Below are 25,459 nucleotides of genomic sequence, written 5' to 3' on the forward strand. Positions count from 1 at the left end.
GGTTGTTTTTGTTGTTGTTTTTAATGAACTGCTTCTAGACACTTTTTCTGTATGGTATCTTATGTGAACAGCAGTAACTCATAATAGGAAAGAAAGGTTCTGAGATTTCAAGTATAGCCTTATATAAATCGGTGGTTTGCATCAACCAGTCATACTTACATTAAACTTTTAATATTTTTTATACATTTAAATATGCTGAGATGGGTCATTTTGAAAATGGTTAAAAAAAGAGAGAACTGTTGATAGACATTAAACTAAAATATATGCTGTAATTGAGCTGTGTAATCAACTTTTTTTTTTTTTTTTGCTCTTCCCAGAACAGATTGGAAAGAGGTATTTAAATGTGGAAGAGTGAAAGAAATACCTTTGAGTTTTCTGAGGATTTCAATTATTTGAGGTTTGATATGTACTTTTATAAAACTAAAATGCTTTACCCAAGTGTAGGAATTTTGGTTTGGCCAAATTGGAGTGAAAGTGAGATCCATGAGTAGGTGTGGTCTGATGCTCCAGTTTTCTCTCTCCCTGTGCTCTGCTAGAAGCTGCAAACCATGAAGAATTTGATAGAAGATATGGCTTGACAATTATTTTATCTTTCTGTTTTAAAAAATAAACTTATAATAGTAAGATTAAACATTAAATCTAAAATCTACCATCCAGCATTTGGGAAATGCCGGGCAATTTTATCTAGTGTTTTATCTCTTTAGTGGAAAACAGATCTGAATAACATTTAGCCTAGGTAAGGGTCTTCTAATCCTTTTTTTTTTTTTTCCCTTGCTTTTGGTTGTCCCTTATCCTTACCAATGATGTCTGACTCAATAAGTAGTCTTTTTCTCACCCACAGAGAAGTTACTGCTACGCCAGCCTTTTGTGCTGGTTCTCTCTAGTCTTTTCTAGGCACCTCTGTCCTGAGACCCTTCCTTCCCCATGACTCCCTGCCATCCCTGTTTTCCAGCCATGTTGCTTCTCTCCTCACTTCTCCTCTGGCACCCAGCAGCCTTCCTGTTTCCAACCTCTTCATCAGGGCACGATCATTGGCGCTAACAGGAGAGTTGTTGGCAGCCCTGGAGGGTTTATTATGGCTGACATTGGCTAAACGTTCCTAGTGTCCTGCGGTCTTTTGCCTACAATTGGGGGAGTTTGGTGGTAGGGTAAATCTCTTAAGTATTCAAAATCATCTGAGAGAGAGAGGCACTCATTTTATATTTTCCTTAGTTATCAACATAGCCAAGCTAATCATTCACAACTCCTAGGGTGGAGAAGGCAAAGGTTATTTTTCATTTTTGCTGCAGAAAATGGGAAAATTTGCAGGTACTAGTGTCCTTGGTTCAGAATTTTCTTGGTAGACTTCATATGGTCATGCCTCTTTTTATGTCAAATCCCTCTAATCTAGATACTTTCCACATTCTCTTCTATTTGCCACAATTATTGACTCATTTCTTTGCTGTTCTCAACTGACTTGAAACTTCAGAAGGGTGTCAGCATCCAAAAGAACACACCCAACTGGGCATGGTGTGGGGGTCACCAGACCTGTGTTCTATTCCTGGCCTGACGGGTCGCTTATAGTACTTGACGACCTCTTCTAATTGCCGTGTGCTCTAGCTGTTCATTGGGAAGTTCAGGTCAAATCCTGACAAGGATTGGAGCATTATCTGCTCTAAAATGGTGTTTCTTTGTGTGAGAATTATATAGATGCCAGAATCTTTATAAAATGTTGGCACACCTTTGGCTGCTGTTGTGCCCTAGAGCAGAGTGATGGTTCTCGCCTCCTGTGGGACCTTCCGCAGATTACTCAGTCTCTCTGTCCTTAACTGCCCGTGTCTGTAAAATACGGTGATCCTTCTACCCTCTAGAATGGTTTTGAGAATTTAAATGAGCTAATGTCTACAGAGAGTGTATAAAAACATTTGAAAATGACTCTTCTTCCCATCCACCCCAAATACTTTTGGTCTACGTAAGGGTCCTAGCTACCTGAAGTAGCTAAATGCTGTGGAAGGTACGGAATTATTTTCCGCTTGTAAACATACCAAACCTGTATGAAAAGAAATGACCTGTTTCTTATCTTCTGTCTTGTGAAAACCCCTATTCATTGAAAAACTGGGAGGGGGTGAAGGGCGGTGCCTAGTTTAAAGGATGCATTTCCTCTGTCTTGAAGCTTTGTTGAGGAGACTTCCATCCTTACTGGATCATTCAGTGCAGTTTTGCACACAGGTTCCTGGTGAGCATGGACATAAACAGCTTTCCTATTCTGTTGGCTTCTGGTGTTTGTTACCCAAGAGCTAAATCTGGCTTTTCTCTGAGAACAGTGTCTGTGATGGTAGAAAACCAACCGTTTATCAGAAGTTTAGTTGAGTGGGTATTACAGGTCAACCTCATGGTACCCAAGAGAATAACTGTAAGTCAAATATTTTAGTGTCCTGTTGGTACAAATATCCTGACTTACTACCTTTCTCCCATTCTTCTTTTCTCTATAACTGATTACCTTCTTTAATACGTTTATGAGTAATTAGTAGTAAGATATGGTAAAGGATCGTTGCTGAGCATCTCAGATTCCCATTGGCTGTATACCTCTTCTCTCTCAAGACACTCTTTGGCCTAATCCACATCAGAGTCTTGGGTGTTAGTGCGTTTGTGTAAATCAGAGCGAGTGTCCTAGTGGCTGAGCTTCTTGAGATGATGGGCAGTCAGGCCTCCAGGGTATCGCTTTAAGCACTGCCACATAATCTTTGGATCGATGAATTACATGACCTCTGATGCTAAGATAATGCTTGAGAAAATAGGAGACCTAATAGAATTGAATCTTAAATGACCAGGAAGGGAACCCATATTGTAAATAATACAAAATTATGGGCGTTCCAAAAATAATTCTTTGTTTGAGTTTTATACACATTGCAGTTTTCTTCAAAATCATGAGATGATTACTCCGATGACAGTGACATGTATCTTCTTTCACACTGAGCACATGTCTGTGTTGTTTGATTCAAAGACTTTCCCTGTCTGACACCTGGATGATTGTCCCTTGAATCCTGGCTGGCCTTTGTGTATAGCTCTATCTACTGTTATTCAGACAAATTCAGCCAGCATCGGATTGCAGACAGGAAATGCTTACTCAGTGACTTACCTCAGATGCAGCTAACATTAGTGAGAAGACAGTGTGATCTGCCCCAACTTGGTGGAGAGGAGAGGTGCTTCCAGCATGTTATTAGCCTGTGGAAGGAGGTGCAAAGGGTGTGTGCCTTGACTGTCTTTCTCATCTCCGTAGTTTTATTTTTGTGCACCTAGCCCAGTAGGGATTAAGCTCGTGTTGTTTGTAATCTCGGTTACTAGCACATTAATATTTTCTATACTAAAAAACTCATTTTGTAACCCACTTCCCATTTTCAGAGCTAAATATTCCGTATAGCTTAATTTAAAAAAATTTTGTATGCCCACCGAGCACTGTAAAGGGTGGGATGTCTATAACGAGAACCATGGTGCCATCCGTGCCCTGCAGCAGGGTAGGTGTACCGTGTGCATGCTTTCCATGTTTGGCAATGTGTGCTAAGGGCCCTGGTGGAGGCTCAGGCCCACAAAGTGTGCACAAGAGATTTGGGGCTGGGGGGATGCTGGAAGGCTAATTGGAGGATGTGGTGTTTGAACCTCCAAGGAAGGATATGTTTTTTGGACAGGCCATGGCTGGGAGGGTGGAAGAAAAGCAGCTTTCCAGCTGTAGGAAATATCATGAGCAAAGGCGTGGAGACAGGAAATTGCAAACCCTGCTCGGCACATACAGTAGCCTGGGTGGAGAGGAGGTCTCCAGGGCTGATGTGGTCAGACTCAGGTCAAAATTATGGCCTAGAGGGAGATTGGGGGACCCTGCACTCTCTCCGAGAGGGCATTTGGGGACCCATTGAAGAAGAGAAAGGAGAGGTCTTGGCTGAGCTGTGAGAGCATTCTTGAGCAGCACCAACAAGATGTGGAGACCAGAGAGGAGGTTCTTGTAACAATTTGGTCTCACAGTAAGACAAAAAAAATGGGGAGTTGAAAGTGATTTATGGAACTGGAAGTCTGTCTTTTATCTTGATTTTCTCCATTGAAAATGTGTCCTTTTGTTTTGTTTTTTTAATGGGACCAAGGCGCAGCTGGTTTTGATGTTTTGGGGTTTTTGTTTTGTTTTGTTTTTGTTTTTTAAACTTTGGGTGATAGTATGAAAAAAAGTACTGGAGATTTAAAATTTTAATTTGACAAGTAACATGAAAATCAACCACCTTTCTCAGCTCTATTTCTGGGAATGAATTCTGTTAGATATGTACATAACTATTGAATATTGATTGTTCATTTCTTTAGGCGAACTATCCTTTGCATAAAAGCACATTCCCCCAGCAAAGAATAACTACTATGGAGAAAGGTTTTAAGACTGAGTAATCAAGACTCTGTTAATATTAAGAGGTTAAGAATGACTCGAGCATTCAGTATGAGCGTTCAGCATGGAGTTTTATTTAACTTCAGATTAAAACCTTAGATAAACAATTTTCTAGCCTCATTAATGCTTAATCTAATGTTACAACAAAGTGTGGACTTCCTGAATAGGTTGATACTATTGAGAACACTATTGTGTTATAGCCACATAACTAGAGGCCTCTACTGCCAGGTGCTGGGCACCCTCACTGCTCACTGGGGCTGGCATTCTCACATCACCTGAGCTTGGTACCACTGCAGACTCCCAGGCTCTGTCCGCTCCTGTTGATCCAGAATCTGCATTTTAATCAGCTCCCCAGGTGATTTGAATGCTTAGTTAAGTTTAGGAAGCACTGCTGTTTACCGTAGTGCAGACTTGCAGAATCCTAAACCCATATATGTCACATTCATTCTTAAAACAATGTTGCTTTTATTCTGTTAAAGTTGTAAATTACTTCACTCTTAGGGCTTAATTTTGTTTTTCAAATTATTACAAAGTATCTCAAACCTACAGAACAGTATCTGGACTTATTTTCATTATCAATAATAGAATTTCTTAATATAGCTTTCCTTGGGGCGCCTGGGTGGCTCAGTTGGTTGAGCGACTGCCTTCGGCTCAGGTCATGATCCTGGAGTCCCGGGATCGAGTCCCACATCGGGCTCCCTGCTCCCTCCCCCCTCTTATGTGCTCTCTCTCATTCTCTCTGAAATAAATAAATAAAATCTTTAAAAATATATATATATATAGCTTCCCTTTTCCTATCTTTCCTTTTTTCCTAGGAACACAATTGTAACTCCTGTCATATTTCATATAAAAACTGTTGTCCTCCCCTTTCCTTGCAGCATATTTGTGAGTCAGGCTAGCCTAGATCTTAATTTAAGTTCCTAATAGAGAACTTTTTATTTGAAAGGATGACATTCACAGGGCACCTGGGTGACTCAGTCGGTTAAGTGTCTGCCTTCGGCTCAGGTCATGATTCCAGGGTCCTGGGATTGAGCCCCGCATCGGGCTCCCTGCTCAGTGGGGAGCCTGCCACTCCTCCCTGCTTGTGCTCTCTCTTGCTCTCTCTGTCACTATCTCTGTCTCTGTCTCTCTCAAATAAATAAAATCTTTTTTTTTTTTTTAAGATTTTATTTATTTATTTGAGAGAGAAAGAATGAGAGACAGAGACCATGAGAGGGAGGAAGGTCAGAGGGAGAAGCAGACTCCCTGCCGAGCAGGGAGCCCGATGCGGGACTCGATCCCGGGACTCCAGGATCATGACCTGAGCCGAAGGCAGTCGCTTAACCAACTGAGCCACCCAGGTGCCCCTCAAATAAATAAAATCTAAAAAAAAGATGACATTCTTTTATTAATATGAAATTTACACACTTAATACTATGGTGTTTTCAGGTGTTACTCTCTTTCCCTGGCACCCCCTTATATATGACGAAGAAATATACATATTTTGAGAAGTTGGCAAGATTGGGTCCAAGGAGACACATGTGCCATTATCCTTTTTCTTAATAACTTGTCCTCAAGTAGGGGCGGATAAAGTTGAAATTTTCCATTCAAGAAGTGATTATCTGATAGAAACAGGCACTACGTTTTGGCAGTGAATATTGTGATCCTACAGTTACTGCCCTGCAGGGGGTTTGTTCCCATTAAAATGGAGCAGAGGCTTGAATCTTTTCATCTGATAGTCTAAACTATGTAGATATTTGGCTGGGCAGTGGGCCAGTTTTGACTAGGGTAATCTAAGTGAGATTGGCTGATTCCCTTGTAAAGCAGTTAAGAAATTTGCATGGAAGAAATTTTTGGTGCTGATGTTGGGGGAATAAGGAGGTCTTTAAAAATTAGGTGACTTTTTAAACCAAGGGCCTTGAATATTTGCTGTTCTGTATGTAAATGTCTTAGGCCTGCTCTTGGCCTTACCCTGGGTATCAGAACTGGAGGGAATGGCTTGCAAGTATTTCGGTGGACGATGTATTGCTTGTAGACAGACACCACTTCCAAATGAAACCACCTTGGACTTTTAAAGTTACTGAACACTCTGCTGCTTACAAGGATCAGTTATTTATTTGCTGTTGGTATTTGCTAACCTGTATTTCCTATAATTTGACTGGGTCTTGGTTACCTGGTGACTTTTTAGATGGAGACATTTATGACTTTTCAGCCTAAGTAGACTCCCCCATTTTATTAGCTAGTAAAACAAGTGGAAGGTTTGAAATGGTCTTTAAGAAGAATTAGAAGCTGTGATTACTGTGCTTATATTCAATGTGTTTATCCACTTGGAGCTCACATCTTATATCATAGATTTTTTTTTAGCCTTCATAAGCTCGGCGAACCCATCCTAACTTTGAAAATTCAGTTTGCTGTTGTTTTAAGAGTAAGTTTTAAAATGTATCTGAAGTCCTAATTCTTGAGTAATTAGTTCATTTTAATCTTATTTGAAGTTATGCCTTTGAGTAATACTTAGGAAAGTAGAGTAAAAATTACTTCTATTGTTTTGAAAAGTAAAGCGAGGCCTTCACCTCCAGTCTTACTCACGGCTGCTCCCCAGGTGGAGCCCCCACCCTGCCCCCCCATCATAAGGTTTCTTTTTTTTCTGTTGCATGTAATTTGAAAACCATTAATTGTATCATAGAAATAGGAAAAGCAAGCAGGAGAAACCTGTCTTGGGAAGCCAGAATTCCATTAAGCTAAGTTTTCTTTTTGAGATGTTTACATTTTAAATTGAATTTCAATATTAATGACCTTCATTATTTTTTGATTTTATGATTCTTTGTTCTGTTCACGTATCTTAAGTCCTTCTGAAATCTCTAAATTGTGGTGTCATAACTTCCAGGATTTGGCCTTGGACATGTTTAAACCGTCATCATGGTTCTCTGTTGGCAAAATTGGGAGCTGTTTTGGGGAACCTTTAGTACCCAAGGCCTGTGTTCTCTTTGAGGTGTCTGTGGTGGGTGAGAGGGTACTTACCCTTGTGGAGTCCACAGTCTGCTAAAGAGGCCAGCAAGGCTTGTGTTCTTCTCTGGAAGGTGCCTGAGTGACAGTCACTGAGACTGTCCAGGGCCCAGTTACAGGGCTTGGGCTGCACACTCGTGAGAGCCACACAAGCCCTCTCTCTGTGCACTGGTGGAAATGACACAAATTGCCCAGCTTCTCTCTCAGAAAAATTGCATTTTGTTCTGCCCTTGAAAAATTATTCTTTATTTGCTTTAGTTCTGGACTGTGGATGCAGCTTCCTTTTGTCTTCCATGCATTTCTGTTCTGCACACATACATGCATGTATGTATTTATATAGAATATAAGGCCTTCTGGGCAGGGACCTCTTTGTAATACCTCTTTATGTCTCCTTTAGTGCCCAAAACAGACCCTTACTTGGTATTTGTTAAAAATGAGGTGTGTGGCCCTGTATGTTCACATATTTTGTGAATGATGGGGTAGGAATACACTGTAACCATAGATAGATATATTATAATTATTGGTCCTAAAAGATTAAAACTTCTCAGTGTTTATAAGAAAAGGTTTTCCTCATTTTTTGTTCTTCATGTTGTTTTTCATTATCTGCTTTGATGCTGTTTTAAAGACCAATTGAAACCTGCACATCCTAGGCCTTGGACTGTGTAATGGACAGAAAATCCTTGTTCAACTTTCCTGTCTCAGGACAGTAAGACTAGGACGGAGGGGGGGGGTGGTCACTGTGCCACGTTTGGACTTTCCTGTTCCTGCTTATCATGGGCAGTAAATCAACTCTGCTGTTTGCACAGCAATTCTGTTTTCTAGATTATTTATAAGATTGAAACCCATTGTTTATTTTTCTCAGCAGGTTTATTGAGCAAGTCAAGAATAAAATACTGTCTTAAGCAGTAGAGCAAGCCATTAGCCAATTGCAGCTTGGCTTCAAAACGATCGTGTGTGTGTGTGTGTGTGTGTGTGTGTTTTGCGTGTACTGGAGGTGAGAGCCAAGCGAGGTAAAAGAGGTTCAGGGTTGCCAGATCTCTGCAGCTTTGCAAGGTTCTTGTGACTGTTTATGGATTTTTTTTCCCCTTTTAGTCAGTTAGTGAGTCACCGTCATATGCCATTTTATTATCTTGAAAACAGTCTGGAATTCTTCTCCTGTGTCTTTGCTGTATGAGTGAAATCCCACTGATATGTTCTGAACGATACCAAGTTAAAGTTTTTCATGTGATGCTTCGGTTATGTATTTTCAGCTGCAGCCATTCTCTCTTTGTCCTCATGTGCAGGAGTTCGGATTTTTCTTAAGTTTGGCAAGAAATGGTAACTTTCACGTATTTGATTATTTTAGAGGGCTGGAACAGCATAGGTCCAACCCCCTTAGGACTTAGTGATTATTGATTTAGGCACACGCCTCCTACGATCAGAACTTGGTTCTCCTTTCCAAAGATGCTGTTTTGGAAATGTGCTAATGAAGTACATGGAAGCAGGTCAGAGGTTTGTAGCTTTCAGTTGTCAAGGGAAGTGTGTAAGCTTTGGAGGGAGAATCTGGAATGTGTGGAACAACAGGAGGAATAATTAAATTCTGAAGGAGACAGGCCCAGTGAGTCTGTATACATGCCAGCTTCAGCAAAGTAAAGCAGGCAGCAAGTGAAGTGGGCAAACCCTGTAGACATTCTGGAGAAGGTGGAATAGAAAGCAAAACAAAACTTTGAAAAAGAAATTTTTAAATTTGCTTTGTCCTGTGGATTGAATTTGCTTATCAAAACTTGAAGCTCGGGGCGCCTGGGTGGCTTAGTCAGTTAAGCGGCTGCCTTCGGCTCAGGTCATGATCCCAGGGTCCTGGATCGAGCCCGCACTGGGCTCTTTGCTCTATGGGCAGCCTGCTTCTCCCTCCCCATCGCTTGTGCTCTCTCGCAAGTGCGTGCTCTCTTTCAAATAAATAAAATATTTTTAAAAAAAGGAAAAAAACTTGAAGCTCTTGGGGTGCTTGGGTGGCTCAGTTGGTTAAACGTCTGTCTTTTGATTTCGGCTCAGGTCATGATCTCAGGGTCGTGGGATCAAGCCCCACGTTGGGCTCTGTGCTCAGCACTGAGTCTGCTCGTCCCTCTCCCTCTCCTTCTCCCCCAGCTTGCGCGTGCGTGCTTGCTCTCTCACGGTCTCTCTCTCTCTGTCTCTCTCTGCCTCTCTCAAATGAATAAATAAAATCTTAAAAAAACAAACACACTTGAAGCTCTTAATTCTTTTGACCGTGTCAGCCTATCGGGTGACTCAGGAGAAAAGTCCATGTGCTTCTCTAACAGACTCTATTAGGTTTATCAGATGATTAGGTAGAATAAATAATACAGTTAAAGCATGGAATGCTTCTTATACAGTCACTTTGTATTTAGATTAAAATGTGCAAGTTTACACCTTGGAATATGCATTCATTTGTCCAGTATATATGTCTCAGACTGAAACTAAAGCATACTGTTTTCTTTTGTACTATATTCTGTTCTCATTATTGATTGCCCAAATGCTAAAGTACCTTACCAGGCATGTCTATAAATACTTCCATTTCTTATAAAAATTTTCCTAGAAATCAGTGACAGGATGTTTAGGTAGTGTGAATATAAAAATTTATAGTTTTATTCCTAATCCTAATCTATCAGCAAGCACTTGCAGAGCTCATTGAGTATGATGAGAGGTGGAGATATGACTCTACTCCCTGGGGATCTCTCCGGCTATTCGGTTACCACAGTGGGAGTTGGCAGGAACCTAAGTATGAAAGTATGGGGCACAGACACTAAGTGATAGTTGGAGTCAGAGGACCTGAAGATGAGGGCTTGAAGGAACATCTTGAAAAATGTGTAGCTGGGCCTGGAAGTTAGGTTGAAGGATAGGTGTTTTAAATAAATGCCTTGCCAAAGAAAGTCTTTGAAGTATCCTTGAGGAATTCCCTAATACCTGAAATCCCTCGAAAGCATGCCTTCAGAGTGGCTGCCCTGCTGTTCCTGAGAACCTGGTAACATTGAACCCATTAAATGGGACCATGGTGGTTTGGGACAGTTCCATCACTTTAGATGTCCTCCTTACACCAGGATCCGAATCCCTTCATCTTCATGTGTTGTCTTGGTTGAGTCCCTTGATGACACAGAGAAGTATTGGTGCCATGTCCCTCCTTCACAGAGGCTCTTCAGACGGGTCAGGGTAGTCGGCACTCCTGCCTGGGCTTCTGCATCCCACACCATGCATTCTAGGTGAGCTCCTTTGGACTGTTGTCCTTTGGCCCTGCCAGCAGCGTCAGGCAGCCAGGGTGGCGCCTGTCCCTCGCCCTGGCCTTCTCCTTCTCCTGGCAGGCGGGCACGTGCATTAACTCAGTGCACACTTCCTGGCATAACAGAAAGTCACATTACAGGTTTTGTTTATTTTGTTGAGTTTAGCACATCTTAAGGTTAGCATTTTTAACCCAACTCTCTCATTTCCCACAATGAGCAAGCGTTAATATTAGGATTTAGTAAAAGACGTTACCTAATACAGCAGTGTATACTCAGACTAACCATCAATTAGGCCATTTCACACCTGGAGTATACCTGAGCAAAGATTTCTAGCGCCAAACCACAGCATAATCAAGTGTGAAGCATTGGGGGCTCGGCTCGTTCCTTATGGGATAGACCATTAGCTTTAGTCCCTACCCTAGAACCTCCCCAGGAGTCTTTTCCATGCTGATAATCTTGGCACCAAAGCAATCCCTCAGCCCGTTCCTCCATGTCTTGGTAAACTGTTGCTGAAGATGAAGATAGCAGTCATGTAGCAGACATGGGTCTTTGTCAGCTGCTTTGGTTTCAACCAGCTGTTGAAAGCAAAGCCTGAGTGACAGAGTTCTCCTCCCCTGCCCCGTTGGAAACAAAAAGTGGGGAAATGGGCTCTTCGTGGACTAAAGTGGGAGCCGTGGATTTTAAGGGAAATCATTGCTCTGGTGCTTGCTGTCAGTTTTCCAGACTGGATTTTCTGCCTTTCACTGAGCTTTTCCTCTCCCACTCCTTCCATGTTGGTGGGGAGAGTACCCCAGCAGCACACTTCGTAGTAAGTGTATCCTGACAGGAGTATGGCGGTTCCCTTGCGTCCCTAAGGCCTCACCTGGTTGTTGTAACTGTCTCCTCCAGAGTAGGTCGTCTAGCTTTCCATTCTGTTTACCGTTGCTGGAGAACACATGGGCAAGGTCAGAAGGTCTGGAACTGAGCTTCACAAGCCCCGTCTTGCGTAAGCACATAGCCTTAGGTGTGCCTGTTTCCCGTTCTCAGATGCTGTACTCCCCGTGCTGGTGTCGAGGCCGCTGGTGCCTCCTTCGGACCGCAAGGCTCTGCATTCTCGAGGACACGGTCCGGTTCCCCAAGCCTTCAGCTGTGCGTGTTGCAAAGAAAAACAAGAGAGCTCTTCCTGGCTGTGGGCAAATTAATTCAGTTCTCTGGCAGGGGTGTAAAGGAGTACATGTGATAGAGGTCCCTTCTAGTGCCATTCCCCTACCTCACATCCTGCCCCTCAGTTATTACAAGACGTTTTAACTTGTTTGGGTGCTCCCAAATCCAGCATTTCTCTGCTTGATTGTTGTTCCTTACACTTGGTTTCTTTCACTGCCAGCCCCCGCCCTTGGCCCAGCCTCCGCCTCCCCCCAGTGCTCACGGCCGGGGTCACTTTTTACAGCACACATAACCTTTAAACCAAAAAGAAAGTACATTGCTTATAACAAAATGAATCTCTTTTCTGCTTTTATTTTGAAAAGTCCTCCTTGTTGTTTAATGTGGAGGATATTCGTGCTGAAAGCCTGTTCCAAGTAGGCATTTGTGCATCCCAGAGGAACTTTTGATTTATTTCCTTAACTCTGCCCTCCTTTCTCTGTGGTTCAGAAACCTTTAATGGTCTGTGAAGCTCTGAGACTTCAGTGCAAAACAGTAGTCGTTTTAAGAACCCCTCCTACTATATGAAAGGCCTGCCAGTTTCCACATGCTGGGTTTTTGACTCCCTGACAGGCTGACCTCTCACAAATTTTGGTTGTACAGCAGGGCATCCCGGGTTGGGGCCTTGATAATGGTTTTGTGAAATATTTTTTCTCCTCTCCCTCTCTTTGAAAAGTTGTAATGAGAATTCCGGGCTCTTGGCCAGCCCGTGGGATGTGATACAGTAGAAATGTTTCTGGTGCCCTTTGTTACTGTTCAGCTTTGATTAGGTCTATTTCCCGTAAGCTTAATTTTGCTCCCCCCTCTCCCCTTTTTTATGGCTCAGGAGGTTAACTGAGCCAAGGTTATGTGTTTTATTACGCAAGCTGCTACAGCCTTACGGAGTCCTTGCACTAGGCCTTTGTGGCAGAAAGACGAGGGGAAGCCACTTCCCTCACATCCTTGCATTTCTTCTTACCAAGGCTGCCTTCTCCTGATCATGCCTGCTCATGGAAGGGTATGACCAGCCCTGCAGGCTGTGTGGCTTGCCCCTGCGTCTTCCACTCAGGGCGTTCCAGGAAACCATTGTACAACGTGTCTTGAGATTTTGTGAAGTTAGAAATCATGGCAGACCTCTCTCTCTCTGGGGTTTCTGCCAGGTGGAGGGAGGAGGTGGTGGGGCCTCCAGAGCAGCAGTCAACAAGCAGTGACACTCCTTTGATCTTTCTTGTGGTTCTCCATTTCAAAAGAAAGAAGCGGTTGCAGCTTAAAAAAGTTTTCTAATACTGCTTTGACTTTGTATTTATAGCTCTTTTCATCCTTGCAGATGAGAACACTCTGCAGACATTTCATCAGTTCTCCTGATAACCTGTGAGGGGACCAGGGTTCATGCACAAGCTCAGGGAAGGAAACTGAGGCACAGTGACATGAAAGGGGCCCTCTGTCACAGGCACCATCTAGCTCGGGAGTGGGGGTGAGCCAAGAGCAGAGCCTATGCGGTATGAGTGCTTGGGTTTGGGACCATGCTTGGAGGAAAGTGAGGTTTTATTATCATAGAAATTCTTTATTCACAGTAGGACTCCTTTGGTCAACTTACAGTGATGAAGTATAAGTACACGTAACTCTTTTGTGTCCAAGAGCTGTTGAGACATGGACTCTGGTAAGCTACTGGTGGGGGGGCAGGGAGGGCGGGGGGCAGTGTGCACTGGGCTTGTAAGCTCTGTTTTGAATTTGGGCATAGACAGTAGACCTGACATTGAATTCAGATCTAGAGGCTGAGATTGAAGCTCGTGCCATCACAGAACTGACTCCCCGGGCTCCCCACTGAGGGGAGCTTGTGATGGGAGTTGTGTCCCTGAGAACAGAAGTGAGGGGTGTCGAGGGTCACTCAGACTCTCTCTGCTCGGTAGTTCTCTGCCTTCTCAGGAATCATTCTGGCTCTTAGCGCTGGCTTGAAGGCTTTTGCTAACTGAGTAGCTAATGGAATGGCCTTCCTTTAGGCATACAGAGAGAGGGGTAGTTGTCCCTGGTGCCTTGTTGGAGCAGAATAATATATACTAAAGTGATACTTTGAGCACTCCTTTCTAAATTTTGTCCCCGTTTTCTTTGGGCCCTCGCTGCCTGCTTCTGGCCACAGCTTGTCAGCTCTAAACCAGTTGAGCCCCTCATCCTTCTGGCTGCACTCATGCAAGCTTTCTTGTGAAGGTTGTGGGGTGTTTTCTCTCCCTGTTTAGAAACACAGATGTCTTACATCTCCACAAAGGAATTTTGGAAGTAAACCTATTTACAGAAAGATCCACACAAGTTTGACATTGTTTCCTCAAAGCACCTTGTTCACGGTCCTTAGCAAATACACTGCTCTTCTAAGTCAGATACCCCTCCACCTTTTTTCTTCCTCCAGCCTCGAGTGTCCTCAGATGCCTGCACAGCTGAGCAGGAAATAAGGTTCCTTTTTTCCTTAAACTAGTCGTGCAAACAAGGCCAAAGAGGAAATTGCTCATTCTTTGGTATTATTAAGTTTATTTTTAGTTTCCTAGTACTTGATTTATTTTGGAGGAAGCAGAGGGATAAAATGCAGTATCTTACTAAGGGAAATACTATACTGCATCTGAAGCATTATTACTAAGTTAACAAACTTTTCATGGTGAGTGCTTTTTGACTGGCCCTTAAAGTGTGGGTGTTTTTTTTTTTTTCTTTTAAATTTCATTTACATGGATTTACTCAGCCAGTCACTCAGCAGACATTTGAGTTCCTGTGTGGAAGACTTTTTAGGTAGATGCTGAGGATGTACCAAAGGCCCCTGGAATGGGTTTTCCAGTTTACAGAGCAGTTTCTCACATTTTATCCTCCTTCTTCTCCGTGACCATCTCCTGAAGCAGTTAGGTGACTGTAGCCAAGCACTGGGACGCAGACCTGTGATTCGGCATCCATGCTTACTTGCTCATCCCCTCTGTAAGCACTGAGTGCTACTAAAACCTTTCCCTTCCCCGCGTGAGAGCTCATGACCAATGAGTCTGTCAGCTCCGCAGTAACCTCCTCTTCCTTCTTACATAAAATTGCTGGCAAAAGGAAACGTGTATGAGTTCTTGTTCCACTCACCCTGTCCTTGGACAAGTTACTTGATTGTTCTGTTTTTAGTCTTCTCATCTATAACATGGGTATAATATGACCTACATCCTAGGACATTTGTGAGGATTAATTGAGTAAAGGCATACCTTTTGTTATTGTGCTTCGCAAAACTGTATTTTTTACAAATTGAAGGCTCAAGACTTCAGTGCAGGAAAGAACTGCAGGTGTGGTGGAAACAGCGGGAGAACTAGAATTAGAAGTGGAGCCTGAAGATGGGGCCGAATCGCTGTAATCCCAGGATAAAACTTTAACTTCTTATGGACAAGCAAAAGAAAAAAAAGTGGTTTCTTGAGATGGAATGTACTCCTGATGAAGATGCTGTGAAGACTGTTGAAATGACAACAAAGGATTGAGAATATGGCACAGACTTAGCTGATAGAGCAGCAGCAAGTTTGAGCGGATTAACTCCAATTGTGAAAGCAGTTCTACTGTGGTTACAAAGCTATCAGACAGCATTGCATGCTACAGAGGAATTGTTCTTGAAAGGAAGAGTCAATCAACACGGCAAACTTCATTGTTGTCTTGTTGTAAGAAATTGCCACGGCCACCCCAGCCTTCAGCACCCACCACTCTGAGCAGTCTCCTGTGCAGCCATTGCATCGAGGCAAGACCCTCCGCCAGCAAAAAGGTTATGACTTGCTGAAAGCTCAGATGATGGTTAGCCTTTTTAGGAATGAAGTATTTTTAATTAAGGTATATATAAATTATTGTTTTAGACACAATGCTGTTGCACACTTAATAGAACAATATAGTGTAAATATAACTTCATGGACACTGGGAAACCAAAAAACTCGTTTGACTTGCTTTGTTATTATACTGACTTTATTGTGGTGGTCTGGCACTGAACCCTTAATATCTGAGATACGCCTATACTTGATGGTTAGAATGGTCTTACCTGTATGTAGTTGTGAAACCTAAAATATTTTGAGGACCCGAAAAGCAAAAAAATCTTATACAAAATTTTACAATTTGAAATTGTATACAGTATGTTTGGCTCACTTTTTTTGTCGGGGGGGTTACTTACATTCCAGATTTCTGTTACACTCCTCAAATAATACTGGCCGGGGAAACTCCATATAACCGTATTATGTGCCCAAAGATGAATTGTGTGAATTTATGCTGGATTTTGGGGGGTCTGTCCTGTCTGTGAAGTTAGAGTACTGGAATTAGACATTGAAATTTGGAATTACAGAATTTTTTTAAAACATTTTTTTATTATTATGTTAATCACCATACATTACATCATTAGTTTTTGATGTAGTGTTCCATGATTCATTGTTTGTGTATAACACCCAGTGCTCCATGCAGAATGTGCCCTCTTTATTTTTCTTTCTTTTTAAGATTTTATTTATTTATTCATAAGAGACAGAGAGAGAGAGAGGCAGAGGGAGAAGCAGGCTCCCTGCTGAGCAGGGAGCCTGATGCGGGACTCGATCCCAGGACCCTGGGATCATGACCTGAGCCAAAGGCAGACGCTTAACCATCTGAGCCACCCAGGCGCCCGAATGCCCTCTTTAATACCCATCACCAGACTAACCCATCGTCCCACCCCCCTCCCCTCTAGAACCCTCAGTTTGTTTTTCAGAGTCCATAGTCTCTCATGGTTCGTCTCCCCCTCCGATTTCCCCCCCTTCATTCTTCCCCTCCTGCTATCTTCTTCTTCTTCTTCTTCTTCTTCTTCTTTTTTTTTTAACATACAATGTATTATTTGTTTCAGAGGTACAGAGGAATGATAGAATGTTAAGAAATGCAGTTGATTCGGTCTTCCCAAAGTATCAGTCCCATGTCTCCATCTTGCTGTCTTGAAGCTGTCAGGGTTTTTTAGAAGAGAAACCAGGGGCTTTCCTTGGCCTGTGCTGCAGAGGATTCCCGCTGTGTGAGTCACCAAGTGGATATGTGTGGAAGACTGGGCCTCGAGTTCCTGTTAGCTGAAGCTTCCAGTAGCACTCCAAATTATAAATAGAGCAAATGAAGGGGATTTAAAAAGATATTCTTAAATTTCAATATATTTTCTTGAGATATTTTAAACTCTAGTTTACATAGTTTTCCTTTTTACCAGGATACTCGTAAATCCGTAAGTAGTTTGATGCCACCAACTTTCATTGATTAAATTGTCTCTGGTTTACTTAGTTGCCCGGTTCTTGATGCATCAGAGTTGAGGGTTACTGTTTTCTGTGACCTATGCTATTCAAGTGATGTTTGTGCTTAGTTCCCTTTGTTGAGAGGGACCCAGTATGCCAATGATACAGAACATTCTGTATCATCATCAAAGCATGTTGACCTGTTAGGGCCAGAAATCAACCCCATTTCATAAGTACAACTGAACGAGACATGATGGGGAAGTATTCACCTAGAGCAATTTAGCAGGTTTTTAGATTGTGTCACCAAGAGAAAGGGGGTCTGCTAAGCCAGTGCTTGCTGTTTTCATGCTATGGTTCCCATTGGAAGAGCCCTAGAGTTGCAGGTGCTGTAGCTCAGGCCTTACCAAATAGGACACGGCATCTTCCTTGGCATTTATTTCTTTAGTGGGGATGGAGGTAAGAAGCATTACATTTGCGTCCTTCCAGAAGAACTTAAGACTGAAAACCTCAGAAATGTCTGGAAAGGTAAGCTATAAAATAATGCAAAGCGTAGGATAATACGTGGCAAAGCAGTATTGTCTTGGATAAGTTGACTGTCTGGTCACTTAGGGACTAGTTGTATGGAAGTCCTGTCTGAGCCTGTCCCTGTTCCTTCTTACCCATGAGCTGACCGCACACTGCTTCTCATACTCCATGACGATACGCTTCATTATCTTCTGTAGTGCACATCTTCATCGGGTAGTATAAACTGTATTCTTGACCATGCTCTACATGGTTGAGAATTCTTACATTATTTCTTGAAAACGATCACGGAGATGGCACATCGCGCCCACCGCAGCTCTCTCTCGGTGCAGGTCACTTGCATTGATCCGAGTGCTGCTTCACAAGTGGAGGAGACTTTCCTCAGAGGTAGCCCTCCAGGCGTTGTAATTTTCCAGCCCAGATCGCCCAGCTGATGGAAGCGTTTTCACGACAGTCCTGCAGCCGATGTTTACTCTGTGTGCACTGGCTGAGCCCGTTAGGGTCCCCAAATCCCTTGTAGGTGGACTCCACCACTGGTGTGAACCATGAATCCTTTGTCACCATAATTAGAGCTACTGAAAGGAAGGATGGGGTGATGTGGACTGTGTTCAAAGCAGGTGTTCAGTGTTGACAGGGAAGAGCAAATGTTTTATCTTTGCTGCTGAATTTTTAGAAAGCTAGAAGTGAAAAATGAGACCCAGGGGAGAGGAGAAAGGGTGCTCCCTAAGCTTGTTACATATATTCAGTATCCAGGTTAGGTAAAAATATCAGACTAAAAAGATAAAAGGGGATTTGGTTAGAGTAGACTTTTTTGATTTTTCAGTTGGATGATATTTTGCTGATTGCTATTTTTTACAATGCCCTCTGTAAGATTTTTTTATCTCAAAAGAATGAGGCATTATGTTTAACTTGTAATCTTTGGAACATAAATGGTTTTTTAGGTTATTTCTTAAAAGATAAGTCAAGTTGGTGTTGGTTTCTCTTATAATTATTCATAATTATTTATTGATAGTCTACATAATGCTGAACATGCTGTTAAATGCTAGAAGTGTTATCATTCCACAAGAAATAGATTCCCATTCCCTGGTTCATGGAAAATTTAAATCTATGAAGAAGACAGATTAATCTATGAAATGTCCCTTAAGTATGTGGTTATAAATCCTGATAAGTGCTACAAAAGAAAAGTACTGGATATATAACAGGGACCTGACTTCAATAAAGGAATGTCTGAAGATATTTCATTTAAATTATGACCCCAGAGATGAGGGAAGGATGGAATCAGAAGAGCACCCAGGCCACGGGACCAGCCTGTGTAGAGGCCCTGGAATAGGATAACCTTGGAATTCAGGTGCGACTAAAAGAAAGTAAGTGTGTGGAGCTTATACAGTTTAAGAATACAGTTTATACTACCCGACTGAGCAAAAGGAGACTCGGGAGGGCCGAGGTAGAGGTGACGGGAACCAGTCAGTCAGATCGTGGAGACCTTGCAGCAGCCAGCAATAGTGATAGCATGTCCTGAGGGCCTCTTCTGGGTCCGGCACTGTTCTGGGGGCTTTACATGCATTGATTCATTGGCCTCGTACGTAAGAGGCTGTGTACCTTGTCCAAGCTGGTAAAGTAGCATAGCCAGGATTTGATCGCAGTTTGGCTTCAGAATCCGTACTATTAAATACCTCATTATGGTTGTATGTGGAGAAACATGATAAGCCATTAAAGAATTTTCAAACAGGATAAGTTACATCAAATTTGTTTAGTTTTATAAATATATATAAGCATATTTACATTATATTATATATAACATTATAAATTTTTATACATGCACGTATGTATGCTCACACACACACACATACATACATACACAGTGCCGTGTGGGACATGGGTTGAAGCAGGTCAGGAGTGAAAGTTGAGAGATGAGGCAGCAGCCTTGGCTCTTGTGTGCTTGTTTGCCCCCTCCGGCTTCACCACAGTAGGTTATCCACTGACGCAAACAACAGGGAAAATTGAGTGGGATGGCAAGGGGTTTTCTGAAATAGCTGTGAGCGGACGAGCAGGACAGTGACATGGCACACCCAGCATGTTTGGGGGTGAGGGTTTTTTCACCTTGTCTCCCGTGTACGTACTTTGTTCTCCAGGTTTTTCACAAACATACACGTGGGTTGATTTGACATATTCTTTGTATCACCTGAGCCTGCTTGTCCTGTAGATTAATTTGGAAACTGTTGACATCTATAGAATAGTCATTTTTGGCCTTATCTAGAAGCACAGCTCTGCTTATTTTAAGCTCATTTGGATAATTTTGAAGACTACCCTGGGGGATGCACTTCTTGTCACCCCTCTCAGAAATTGATGGTTTTTAAGGGGTTGTCTTTTTATAAGCACCACACTTCCTTTAAGATATCACAACAGCCAGGAAAAGTGATCCTAACACTGGGCGGGCAAGAGAAGGAAGGGTCTCAGACCTGAGGCCGCTGTTTGGATTTGAAGAGCTCAAACACAGGTAGATGCAGGACACCAAAATGTGAGCAGCCCTGCAGTGGTGATGCTGGGGGGCTCAGGCCGCTGGCGATCAGGAAGAGTGAGGGCAGGTAGAAGAGGACCTATTTGGGGTGCAGAGATAGTTAAGCAAGAGCAGAGTAAACACTTACCCTGTGGGAACAGGAAGTACTTGCCTGGAACTATCCAGTTCTTGGTAGAGATGAGAAACCTTTTTTCAATGGCAGAATTGGAATGTTCGACAATCTTCTGGTTTGTTGTTGTTTTAGTAAATATTGAGGAATTATAAAAGAATCTTTATAAAATATGTGTTTGGTATAAAAACAACATAATGAATTCCTGTGTACTCCCACAAGTTTGAGACTGCATGCAGTGTTCCTGATCCAGTTCCTTGTCTTCTCCACTTAGAGATAACCATTATCCTGAATACTGTGTTATAATCCCTTTCCTTTTCTTCTTGGTTTTGCCTCAAATATTTGTATCCTTCCACAATATATTGTTTACTTTTACATTTTTTTTAAAGATTTTATTTATTTATTTGACAGAGACGCAGCGAGAGAGGGAACACAAGCAGGGGGAGTGGGAGAGGGAGAAGCAGGCTACCTGCGGAGCAGGGAGCCCGATGCGGGGCTCCATCCCAGGACCCTGGGATCATGACCTGAGCCGAAGGCAGATGCTTAACACGACTGAGCCACCCAGGCGCCCCTTTTATATGTTTTTGAACTTCATGGAAATGGAATCATGGAGGAAGAATAGATTTCTACACCTTCATTCTTTTCACTCACCTTTATCCTAAGATTCAACCATGTCGTGTAGTTCCACACTGTTTCACAGCATTGTAGGAATATAATACATTTTACTTGCCTTTTCTGCTGTTGATGGACAGTTCAGTTTGTTTCAGGTTTTTTGTTTTTTTGTTTCACTATTGCAAACGGTTCTGTGAATGTTCTGTACATGTCTCCTGGTGCATGTGTAAAGGTAATTCCTTAGGGTATACCTAAGAATACAATTTCTGGGCTATCGGCATACATATCTTCTATTTTACTAAATGAAGGCAGTTATTTCCAGATGTATATAAGAGTTCCAGTAATTTCACATCCTTGCCAACACTTGATAGAGTCACACATTAAAATGTTTGCCAGTATTGTGAGTTTGAAGTATCTCAGAGTAGTTTTAATTTGTATTTCCCTGATTAGTGTGGATATTGGACATCTTGTAATGCATTTATTGGCCATATGTTTCCTCTTCCGTGAAGGATTTATGTAAATCTTTTGCTCATTCTTCAGTTGAATTGTCTTTGACTTGTAAAAATTCTAGATGCTCCTTATTTTAAATATTGTGTGTTGCAATACCTACTTCTGATTTGTGGCTTACCTTTTGTGTTCTTTATGGTAGGATTAGCGTTTTCCAATTTTGATGTAGTTAAATTTATTTGTCTTTATAATTTGAGTTTGTATTGTTTAAGGAATCTTTCTTCATGGTTGTAAAGTCAATCCCTTCTATTTGTCTTTTAAGAGTTTGTTGTTTTTTTTTTTAAAGATTTTATTTATTTATTCATGAGAGACAGAGAGAGAGACAGAGGCAGAGTGAGAAGCAGGCTCCCCGCGGAGCAGGGAGCCCGATGCGGGACTCGATCCCAGGACCCTGGGATCATGACCTGAGCCGAAGGCAGTCATTTAACCAACTGAGCCTCCCAGGCGTCCCTGTCTTTTAAGAGTTTTATCATTTTGCTTTTCATATTGAAGTCTTTAGTGTCTTGGAATTGGTTTATGTTTGGTATGAGGTAGAGGACCACTTTTATTTCTGTGTGTGTGCAACCCAGTGTCCCAATACCATCTTTTGAACAGTCCAGCCTTTCTTTCACTAATTTGTATTATCAGATACGTCAAAAATGAAATTTCCAGAAATGTGTGAATCTATGTCTGGGCTCTTTTTTGTTCCATTGGTCTGTTCGTCTGCCCCTGTGTCAGTACCTTACTGTCTAGTGTTAGAATAATGGTTGACATTTGTTGTGGCACTTTCCCACCCAGTTCTTCTTTTTCAAGAATATGTTGATTATTGGCCCCTTACTGTTCTTACAAGTTTTTAGAAGCAGGCTGTCTTGTTCCACAAACTAACCAGTTGGGATTTTAAATGAAATTGCATTACATTGCACCTCTAGATCCTATCCACTGAATTTTGGTCTTTGCTTATTCCTCCTCCCTTTCCTACTTGGACAGTCTCTCCAAGTCACATTATGAAACACTTCTCCACACTTATTTCCTGCATCCCAAGTTGCAGCCTTCCCTTGAGAGAATATAGAATAAATTTCAAAACCTTTGTCTTCTATGTTACGTCTTTGAGGTAAACTTTGTTTGAAAAATCCAACCATAAGAATTTGGGGCTGCTGTTCAGTTTGCTGCCTCCAGAAAGGAAACTCTGGCTCTTTGGGATTCTGCCTTGGCTGCGTTTCAAAGCCTACTTCTGTGGAGTGGGAAGCCTTGCCTATGTGGCTTTAATGTCTTTATGGGACAATGCTGCACGAGCTAATAGGAGCTCCTGAATGCTCTTATTATTAGTAATGCCCAAATGCAGGAAGTATATCTTGGAGTGGAATGAGAGAGGTTCCTGGGAAGTTTTCTTGGCTCTCTTTTCTCCTTAAGATTTATACAGGACGCAACAGCAATTCTTTTTTTTTTGTCTTTCTGACTCAAGGATAATTTTTTTTTTTTTAAGATTTTATTTATTTATTTGACAGAGAGACAGTGAGAGAGGGAACACAAGCAGGGGGAGTGGGAGAGGGAGAAGCAGGCTTCCCGCCGAGCAGGGATCCCGATGTGGGGCTTGATCCCAGGACCCTGGGATCATGACCTGAGCCAAAGGCAGTCGCTTAACCAACTGAGCCACCCAGGCGCCCCTCAAGGATAATTTTTAAGGAGAGATTAGTTAACCACAGTATCACAACTTTTCTTAAATATACTGGTATTTTGACCAGCTGGGACAGAGGTACACATTAAATTCATGAACATTCTTTTCCTTACCTGCTTGGAAGCTTGGAAACTGGTTCTCCTTTGCATTTCTTCTACTCCTCTAAGCCCAGTGCAGGGGTGGGGGGCTTAAAAGTCTTCCCTTCAGGAGATAAAAGCTCACCGAGTAGCTGGTCAGGACTTCTTAGGCCTGGGGTTTGTTTTGTATTGTGTTGTTCTGTTTTGACACCAGGAACCAGAAGTATGACATTATCTGATATTCTTTTTTTATTTTATTTTATTTTTTTAAAGATTTTATTTATTTATTTGAGACAGAATGAGAGAGACAGAGAGCACATGAGAGGGGGGAGGGTCAGAGGGAGAAGCAGGCTCCCTGCCGAGCAGGGAGCCCGATGCGGGACTCGATCCCGGGACTCCAGGATCATGACCTGAGCCGAAGGCAGTCGCTTAACCAACTGAGCCACCCAGGCGCCCTATCTGATATTCTTAAAGGTCCTTTTGGCACCCAGGGAATTCCTGTATTTCCTTTGTGAATTAACATAAAGCACGATTTAAAACTCAGCTGTAGCCTCCCCCACTATTACTCAATCTTTAGGAATTAGACCAGCTCTTCCTTGGATCGTTTGTGACTTATCAGGGGCTGTGCTTTACTCAAGACTTCCTGAGTACACCTGACCCTCTGTCCAGGCAAAGGGCAAGGAGGCACGAGGCAGCCAGAGACTCTGGAAGAAGGGGCTATGAGGCATCATTAGAGACGTTAATAGTCAACTTAGTCATTATGCTCTGGCAGGTATTGGTGTTACTCATTGAACTATTAATTTATATGTGTAATCCATTTTGATTTGATTTTAGACAGTGAACATGTTAAATTTTAAAATGCAGTTAGAACAGTTCAGAGGCTGTGTCCTCCCCCTGTGCTTCTTCTAAAGAGCAGCATGGGTCCAAGGCCTCACTTGACCTAGTCTTGTTAGGAATTCTAGGAACGGAAGATGGGAGGACCCAATATCCCAGTGGCTGGCAGGAATAGAATAGCCCTGCAGAACTGCTCTTGGGCAGGCAGGCCCTGGAGGAGAATGTGGGCAAGAGGGACTGACTTGTCAGAGACTGCTTTGGATTCACTTTCAGATTGTTGTTGAAGTGATCGTGGTCATTTCATGAGTGAGAAATATACCCATGATTGACATGTTGATGGCCAGTTGTTCACCTCTGTTTCACAGGAGCACTCCTGACTTGCGGTTTTCAGTTCTACCCACAGGAGTGAGACATAGTTTAGCTGGGACTTCTTAGAATTTAAGTCATGGGACTAAAAAACATGTAGCTTGACTTCTTTAATAACAATCTGGAATTACTTTCTGGAACAGTTGAGTCCAAGCGTACAGACCCATGCTGCTTCCTGTGGCCAGAAGGAGCATAGGGAACACCTTCAAGGCATCTGGTTGTGGCATCGGAGTCTTTGATCCAGATCGTACGTGACAATAATTTTTAAGTGCTGCTCATCAGACCAATTTTCCTCTTATCTGGGGTTAGTATATAACCTCTCATCTCTGCTCTTGCCTTAAGCAGCTAACACTTGCCTCTTTATTTGTTGCCATATGTGAGTTTCTGTTGAAATGATTGCCTGAGTTCCCGGGGGAGGATCCCTACTCTTCTTATTAACACTGTGTTGGGATGTAGGTGCGTTTAGTACCCCCGGTGCATCCAGAGCATCACATTAATTTTATGGACACGTCAGCACAATCCCTGTAGGGAAAGCATTACAAAATTGACAGTGTGTCCTGAGGGGAAAAGTAGGACTGCAGGGAAGGACACATGTAACTCCAGGATGGGCTGAACTTTACCTCTGTCCAGGCTCACACCATCCCCTGGCTACACAGCACAGAGGGGCAGAGGGACAACCACACGTGGACTAGATTGTAGAACCCAGGCCCCTTGAGTCACTGGGCCCCAGGATGTTTTGGGGTGATTCAGCGAGTTGTACAACACTTTTTCCATCCTCAGCTCAGCATCAGAAATGCAGATTCTCTATAGCTTAAACTCCTCAAGTCTTCTGCATTTTCTTTCTGCTTAAAGAGTTTGTGTTCTAAGCCAGTAATTTTCAGTCTGGGGTTTGTGACCCTCCAGTATGTTCCACATTGTCCTAAGAGAATATTTTTAAAGTTCAATAATAGAGTTCATCGTAATTAGGTATAATTTTTAACATAAGTATATGTTCTTTGATGCTTTTTTAAAAGTAGATTTATGGTGTCCTGAAATTAAATAATGGGATATTGCAGGTCCCCCCTAGTTGGACCTTTCCAGTCTGTCTGTCCATCAATGCTAATTTGATATTGAAGTGTAGGGATAGCTGGCAAACCCCAAGGTAGCCTGCTAAAGATTAGCAGGTACATTATTTTGATTTTGTTCTCATTCCTGCTGAAAGGCTTGATGCTACTATCTGTTCTGATTCTCTTGCTGATTACCTAAGAATGGAAGCTGAGG

General features: G+C 42.4%; 1 protein-coding gene across 14 annotated transcripts in view; it reads left to right on the forward strand.

Annotated features, from left to right (window-relative positions):
• Positions 1 to 25,459, forward strand: part of RERE (arginine-glutamic acid dipeptide repeats) — a 427,124-nt gene that overhangs the window by 371,031 nt on the left and 30,634 nt on the right. For 11 of the 14 annotated variants that reach the window (XM_064589979.1, XM_054513156.2, XM_054513158.2 and 8 more), the window contains one exon: positions 11,659 to 11,760. The exons of the other annotated variants lie outside the window; for them this stretch is intronic. In XM_064589979.1, the coding sequence (XP_064446049.1) occupies positions 11,659 to 11,760 (102 nt within the window). The remainder of the gene's footprint in view (positions 1 to 11,658; positions 11,761 to 25,459) is intronic. 14 annotated transcript variants of the gene reach the window in all.

This window comes from Mirounga angustirostris, unplaced genomic scaffold (genome assembly GCF_029215605.1).
Source record: "Mirounga angustirostris isolate CCGP_5_RB_7025 unplaced genomic scaffold, mMirAng1.0.hap1 SCAF_4, whole genome shotgun sequence".
Classification (NCBI taxonomy): domain Eukaryota; kingdom Metazoa; phylum Chordata; class Mammalia; order Carnivora; family Phocidae; genus Mirounga; species Mirounga angustirostris.